The 8,451-nt window shown below is 37.6% G+C and overlaps 1 protein-coding gene across 1 annotated transcript in view; it reads right to left on the reverse strand.

Annotated features, from left to right (window-relative positions):
- Positions 1-2,517: 2,517 nt before the first annotated feature.
- The window catches only part of LOC108768655 (uncharacterized), a 10,423-nt gene continuing 4,489 nt past the window's right edge, over positions 2,518-8,451 (reverse strand). The window contains exons 2-4 of the mRNA XM_018519172.1: positions 7,402-7,900; positions 6,114-7,257; positions 2,518-3,005 (exon numbers count right to left, since the gene is read on the reverse strand). Coding sequence (XP_018374674.1) covers positions 2,518-3,005; positions 6,114-7,257; positions 7,402-7,900 — 2,131 coding nt within the window. The remainder of the gene's footprint in view (positions 3,006-6,113; positions 7,258-7,401; positions 7,901-8,451) is intronic.

Below are 8,451 nucleotides of genomic sequence, written 5' to 3' on the forward strand. Positions count from 1 at the left end.
CCTGCTCCTGATACACCGACCGATTCCTCGATCCGATATCCGAAGCAATACCGCGGTGGTGAGGGTATTCTCCGCCTGTTCAAATAATCGGCGTGAAAGAGCCGTCACTGGACGCAGTATCCATGGGCGTAGGGATACACGCGCCGCTCTACGGCGCATGCGCGGTAGCTCGTCGTTAGATCCTTCTCGTTGTTTTCCTCGCAAGCACTCTCTCCTCTCTCGAAAGTAGTTAGTTGTTACCTTGTTGGTGCTTAATCGCTTTCTAAGATGTTCACAGATTCAGAAAGAGCTCTCTCAGTGTGTGGTTCTCATTAATACGATTATCTCAAGAGGATAATGGACAACCTGTGGCCATCCAGAGATTCGCCGTGCCGCAAATATCAAAGTTAACCTGTCTCACCACACGTCTCGATGTATGGCTCAAATCCGCCATCAAGGAAATCGACTCACTAAAAGAAGGTGAGTAACCGTCTCAAGATCTACTCTTACGAAATTCTCGTTCTTCTGACAATGTGACGAAGAACTGATCACTTGATTTTCTCTCTACCTTTCTTCAAGCTCACTATACAGATTATTCTCGAGTCGAAGAAGGGTGATTATTCTCAAAGTTGATTCTCGAGTCCGAGTAAGTCTCACCTTAACGAATACTCTCGAGCTTACCGGACATCTCATTTCTAGCCTCAATCAGTGACAAATGCCATCAATTACGCAAAGATTGAACTCAAGGTTATGGCATCCTCGCACATAATTACGGTGCATTAAAGGAATTAATTTTAACGGATTTCAGGTTTCAAGTTCCTCGTGCTTTTGGTTCGTGCTGGGACTTACATTGTTATTTGTTATGATCGACTCACCATCACCTAATAATTGTATCAATATAATACTTTGCCGTTAGAATACAAAATTGATTCAATAAACTGTTCCACTGCTGGTTTCTAATTTCTCTTAAATTTCAGATTCTCTATACAAACCTTTTGAAGTATATCTCCTTTAAACACCGCCACTACCGGCATTTACCGGTCAGCTATTGCACTCGACTCCGCTCTCCGACTCACCGCTCCTCGCAAGCTCCTCGAACCGTCTCGCTGCACCGCGGCGGTAGGGCTCGCCCTGCCTCTGTCGGCCGTTTCCGACCAGCTGCAGCGACCGCTCCGAGAGCCTTGCAACAAGGCGATCGAGCCGAGAGTTCCGCTTATCCGTGATACGCGACCGGCTTCGACGAGAACCAAGGGGTTGGCGTTTTCCCGCCTCCGTCGGACGCTTCCGACAGTCGAAGTCGTGCCGTATCACCCGTGTAGGCAGAAAGCGCACATTTCGGGGCGACGTATCGCTCCTCGCGTTGCGACGCGTCGCGTAAACAACACGTGCAACCGGTGTAAGCCCGCGTCCCGCATACCGCGCGTCACCGAGCGAATCATGCGACCACGATTCGCGTTGCGAGTCGCGCCCGCCGCACGCATACACACCGCACACTCACAACGACACATATTTTGTACACACACGCATACACCGCCGTTCGTAACTGCCAGTCGCGACAACTGGTCTCACACGTACACACATACACATACACGCATTCACACTCTGTACTTAAACACACGAAATATACTATCGTTCTTATTACACATAGCCGTATTTCACTGCGTTATTACCGCCTTGCCTCTCTCCTCCTGACCTCTTTGCGACCCTGGCCGCAGCCCGTGACCGACGAGCTACGTCCGCGCAAAGTCAGGTTGTTTCATATGTATGCCAGAATGAAACGTTTTTCACGTGCCAATTATGTGCTCTATTGTCAATCCTTGTGCTCAAATAATTTACCAAAAAATCGCGATTGAAACTGGGGATGCTGGCTTAAGTGAGCACCTCTTTCATTAAATTACATACAAAATGAAAAAAGAAGTACAATAAAATTACTGAGTAGTACAGTAGTACAGTAAAATTAGTGAGTGAGCGCTTCGGGGGTGATTTACCGGTCAAAGGGGATGAGCACAAAAATCTTGTCGTACATATTTTGAAAGCACATAAATGGAGGAACAATTTGAGCCTAGGAACATTTCGCTACCTGCATTTTAACTGGCACTTTACTCTTGCAAGGGGAAGTGAGTGAGCGCTTCGGGGATGATTTACCGGTCAAAGGGGATGAGCACAAAAATCTTGTCGTACATATTTCGAAAGTACATAAATGGAGGAACAATTTGAGTCTAGGAACATTTCGCTACCTGCATTTTAACTGGCACTTTACTCTTGCAAGGGGAAGTGAGTGAGCGCTTCGGGGGTGATTTACCGGTCAAAGGAGATGAATACTAATATTTTTATTATGGTTTATTAAAAGCACATAATTAGCACAAAATTATAGTGTTATTATTTTTATTATTATTATTATTTTTTTAAATGCATTCTAACTTTATTAAAATTCAGCAGAAAACTCATTTTCCGCTAAACGGCTTGAGCACAAAAATCGGGATTACAGCAACAAATTAGCACATAAAGAGTACTAAATCATCCATGTGTTTCGTATGATTATGCCCATGTTGGGATTCTAGCTTGATAGACATCCGTCAACAATGCATCATTCAATGACAGACCTGTAGTTGTTTTCGCTAACGCATCAAAGATCACCCGTAATTTTGTCGTGAGACTGCTTTCTTTTAGAACTGCGTGGTGTGGAATATAGTTGTAGCCATCGTTATCCGCTTGACTCACCTCGGACATGTGATTCAGCGACTCATAATCTTGGAGAAACTCATGATAGGCCTCATACAAATCGTGATCCGCGACGAGTTTTCTCTCCAAAGTGTGGAATCTCCGTTTTGCGTTGTTGAAAGGATCACCTAGTGCATTCTTCTTTGAGTTGAAAGGAAGTCCCACAGAATTGCGATCGTTTTCATCTCTCTTGAATGTGCTCATGAACTGTGCTTCACATTGCTCTTCTTCAGGTGATAGTAACCTTTTCGCTGGAAGCTCTTCAGTTTCCCAAAAACGTTGTACTAAATTATCTTCAAAATTACCTTTTTAAGAAAAGGTAAAAAAAAAAGCGCGCATGTACCTTCCATAAAAAACTGTACTTTACATAAACTAAAAAAAAACTGTTACATAAGTAATATAGTTCAAGTGGTAATGTTGTTAAAATTTTATTATAAATTACCCCTCAGTAGTACGTATGCATGTATTAAAAAATAAATGAAATCAAATCTTTAAATTACGCCAATTGCAAAACGAATATATAATTTCTTGCAACGTATAACATATACTATTGTATTTTGTAAATTGCGAAAAGAACATATATTTTATTGCAAGATATAACATTTAATTAACGAGACAAAATGATACGTACCTTTATCTTTTTATTCAAGAATCTTTCATATTTGCAATGGAATACAACATTTAATCTAAAAAAAATTAAAGACGAAGCATCACAAAATGAGAAAATTTTATTAAATAAAATTTTTTATGTAAAAATACTTGGCGCGCTGCTAGACCTCAAAATATAATAAGATGATCATCAAATAATATCGAATAAAAAAAATAATGAAGAGATTAAGTAAGAAAATGAGGTGGACTAACAATATACTGTGTGTGTGTGTTGCATTATATGTTGCAAGAAATTATATATTCGTTTCGCAATTGGCGTAATTTAAAGATTTGATTTCATTTCTTTTTTAATATCTGCATACGTACTACCGAGGGGTAATTTATTATAAAATATTAACAACATTACCACTTGAACTATATTACTTATGTAACGGTTTTTTTTAGTTTATGTAAAATACAGTTTTTTTATGGAAAGTACATGCACACTTGGCGCTTTTTTTTTTACCTTTTTTTAAAAAGGTAATTTTGTTAAGATATCACGCATTTTGTAGTGTTAAACATCTTATATTCTTATATGATTAATAATATATCTCTTCACACGTGTGCGTATTACTAGAACATATTATTTATTATCAACATTTTCTTAAAATAATGTAGAAATGTTTTTAGCAGCTCTAGGCCATTGCTTTTTTGTAAGTTGCGTATCATCAGCTTCAATCCAAGGTGAATCTTCTCTATACATACTTATAAAATGATCGGTTTCAATACATGAACCATAATGAAATATAGCATTTATAACTTTATACGGCTGTCCAGCTATTAGTATTGCACTTGTTGGAAGAGCACATAAATTAATTTTTTTTGGCACCTTCACTAATGTTCCATTTTGGCATGAAAATGAAATTAAATGGATGATTATCTGTTTCGTTTCAATATTATTTTATTTTTAAATAATATATCACTTCCCTCACAACATTCACATAATTTATTATTTGATTTAGATCAATGTGAAAATCAAGTATTTAGTAAATTGTTAAGATTAAAACTTTCCGTGTTCGAATTGTGTTAACAAAAATTGAGAAAATAAAATTATTATTAGTAGTAATTTTTGTATCACCACATGTTATGCATCGACAAGTAGAAATAATTTGATGCTCAACCAAATTTTCTATAAAATCATATTTAGTACAAAGAGCTACAACAAAATCAAATGCATCTCGTTTAATACCAGTCGAAAAATACGGGAGGGCTCCGATTGCACACATCGCATATTGCACACATGTATCGCTGATTGGGCAATTTAAAAATAAAATAATCTTATTGGCAAAACAGTGAAAAATTACTAGGCAACAGTTGATATGAGTGGTGTGTACAATCAGAACTGTAGGCAAACGGGATCCTCCCGAAAAATACTCCCCTAGATATTTTCGTAATGCGTAGGTATTCAAATTAAGTAGGTACATATTCCGTTTTCATATCGATGCGCTAATATATATAAAACATTTAGTTTATCAGAATTAAATAATTGTTTTCTAATAATAATTAAATGAAATAAACATTGTAATGTAGCATTGGCATAGCATGAAACTTTGTCAGTATTTTGAAAACCACGTATAACCCAAGAAGTAATATTTTGTCGAACTTTTTGATCTGACTGTTGAAGGGAAGTTATTATTTTCGGTAATGTCCATGGCACATCTTTAATTTTACGATAACTGTTTTGAAATAGTAATAATAATTTGTGCTTCTGGTTTATGTAGTCGTTTAGCCGATTATATTCAATAATTGCTTCTTCACTAGTTATTATAGATAAAGAATCATGATTAATCAAATATGCGTTAATGTTCACTTTTTTTGCTAATTTTACTTTAATTTTATATATAAAATTAGAATTCTATGAAGGCATTGTGAACAGCAGTTTAATAGACAAAACGCTTTATGTATGTTACATGTATGACTGAAAAAATTTGAAAAGCTGAAATGGTCCCTTTTTGGGAAATGATCTCCAGATCTCGGTATCGGCTGCACCAATTTTATTCGGGCTGATCGCAATCGATAGATACCGACGACATATAATAAAAGTGTTTTTAGATCTTTGATTGCGGCTTTAGTTTCTGAGTAATTTTAATCTAAAGCATATAAAAATTTAAAACGGACCGCTTGACCTCTTAACGTGTGAACGTCATCTCCTATATATTCATGCCGTTACCAAATTCGCGAGGCTATAAACGGCATGAATATATACGTAATGATGTTCACACATCAATCGGCCTGTTTTATATTTTTATACTTTTAATTTAAAAATAACTTATTAAAGTATTAAAGTAACTGTACAGTGAAATGTCGACATATAATACAGTGCTAATAAAACTATAGATAAATAAGTCGGTAAATGACAGCAATAAACGAGTGCCATTTACCGTCGAAAATATGAAAAGGAGATGACTTTTTGAGGCGACATATCTTACATAAAATTTTGACATTTCGGATTTCGCATCACGATATCTCCGTTCGTGGGACACGTAGAGGTAAAATAAACGTTTATTATATATTTCGGACCCAAACTGCCGATGGAGCTCATATTCAGAACTCGATCGGTCTAGCCTTTATTAAAAAAACCGAGAATTTCGGATGCTCGGATGCCCGCAACTCGCTGACTCGCGTAAAGACACGCGTGTCTCGCGCTGCGCGTTCACTTGGCACGAGACACTACCGTGTCTCTTGATCTAGGGTATCCCGTGAGAGATGACAGAGTAAACTGTGATTAGGTCTTGCCACGCACGCCTTGCCTGCTACGATCTAACCTAATTGAGTGTTCTGTATAATCATTGCTTGAGATTTTAACTTGACTTGACTTACGCACAATAAATGATAAAAATATTCCGCTCCAATTAATATATCTACCGATGCAGGCTTGTAAAATTCAGGGTTGGCAAGCTGTACATTGTCTGGAATTCCAAGCTTAGAATGATCAATTGGTTGTGACGGCAACCATGCGGTTATGTTTGAAATGACTAATAGCTGCAGATCAAGAAAGAATGCATTGCTTCTTGATCTTATGATAGTGTTAGTTGAATGTTTAATGTGTGAGAGTGAATTGCCTATGCCTTGAATTGGAAGACTGATAGATCTCTTTGGAAGATTCAACCTATCACACAATTGACTTGAAATGAAGTTCGATTGTGATCCTGTGTCTAAAACAGCTCTGCAAGTATGAAAATATCCTTCCGCATCTTCAATATCTATCATTGCTGTAGACAGAATGACTTGAGAGGAACTCTTGAATCTAGAACTCAAAACTTGCGAAGTTGTTGCGTGTGATCGTTGCATTACTTGCTCTGATGAATTGTGATTCACATTATCCTTTGTGTTCATGTCAGTAGTCTGTGTCCTTGAAGGATGCAATAAAGTGTTGTGTCTTTTCTCGCATTTCTTACAATTGCCAGCGTTGCAAGAACTGACTTGATGATTGGACCTGAGACAATTGAAACAAAGACCAGCCTTCTTGACTGCTTCTAACTTTTTGCTGTGATCTAATTGTTTAAAGCTATCACAAAATATAATACTATGATTTTTGCTACAGACATGACACTTTGATTTCGATTGTGCTTCTAATAAAACTTGATGAGCTTTATTGGTTGCCTTGCTACTATTGGACGTTTCGCCTGCGACTGCCTGCAACACATGACACTTGTTATGTAAAAATTTCCATAAGTCATCGATATTTGGCAACTCCGTGCCATCCAAAAAATTTTCCCATTCCCGATGTGTGATTTTATCCAATTTAGATGTGATTAAGTGTAGAAGCAATCCATTCCATTGATATGTTGGCTGCCCTAACGCCCTTAAAGACTGAATGTGTTTTTGTGGGGTATCAATCAAAGAGTTTAAATTTGACATAGCTTTCTTTGTAACAGCAGACAATTCGAATAACGCTCTAACATGATTCTGTATGACGATTCTTTTATTGCTAAATCACTCTGATAGTAATCTCCATGCTATTTCGTAGTTTTCATCTGTGGAAGCGAGTGAATGTATTATTTGTGCTGCACTGCCCGATAAACAAGACTTTAAATAATTGAATTTCTGCACTGGCTGAATTTTCAAATTGTTATGCACTAATGCCCTAAAGTTATCTTCAAAACTAAGCCAATCTTCATATTTTCCATCGAACTTTGGTAAAGTGATGGATGGTAATTTAATGCTTGATTCGACCCGTGCAGAATTCATTGTTATATCTGATGTGCTATGCGCAATTGAATCGTTTACATTGTTCGGAATTGAATTTCTTAGATGATGCTCTAGTAATGATTGAGCTCTGGCAACATATTCAAAATAATGTTCTTCAAATACCTGTTTTGATGCTTGGTCATCTGTGTCTTCCCCTATTTCTATTTCTAAATGAATCTTTTCAAAATCTGTTAACAGAGTTTTTGCTCTTTCTAAACGCACTTTGAGAACCTTTACGTCGGTATTTGCATTGTAATTATCCAAGAAATTCTTGAATCTCGTTAGTGAAGACTTAACTGAACCACGGCGTTTTTTCAAACTGTTTAGATCTTCTGTCATTGTGATTTGGCTTGCGTGATTACTGGAATATTGCTAGTTGGTTGGACTTACCAAATGTGTTTGTTGCTACGCTAGTGTTAGTCGCTATGCCTATCTATTTCTCGTGAATGCGTGCTGTTACTTAACAAAGATGAGTTGATCTCTTTTCCATCACTCTAATGCGATAGTTGGATTCGGTGAGCGATCACACCTCGAGTATTAATCCTTGTAAGGAATCGTGACGAGCAGCTACAACGGAAACGTAATCCTAACCTCTCGATCGTTCTCGAAAGATGCGGCTCGTAGGACCAAAAATGTTCGTGAAAGTGGACTGTATAGAAATAAGATGACTAATATCAATTCTTGCTGTATTTGACTCAAAATAAAATGTTCGGTTACATTTATAAATCCGTATCACTCGAGATGCGCTCGCGTGGAAGAAAAGAAAACAACTAACTTTCGGCGCTGTCCACCGGTGGGAGAGATGCCACTAGGCATGACTGCCAACGCACAAACAAAAACAAAAAAAAATAAAAATTGAAACAACCTGACTTCGCGCGGACGTAGCTCGTCGGTCACGGGCTGCGGCCAGGG

The sequence above is a fragment of the Trachymyrmex cornetzi genome, unplaced genomic scaffold (genome assembly GCF_001594075.2).
Source record: "Trachymyrmex cornetzi isolate Tcor2-1 unplaced genomic scaffold, Tcor1.1 scaffold818, whole genome shotgun sequence".
NCBI classification, from domain to species: Eukaryota; Metazoa; Arthropoda; class Insecta; order Hymenoptera; family Formicidae; genus Trachymyrmex; species Trachymyrmex cornetzi.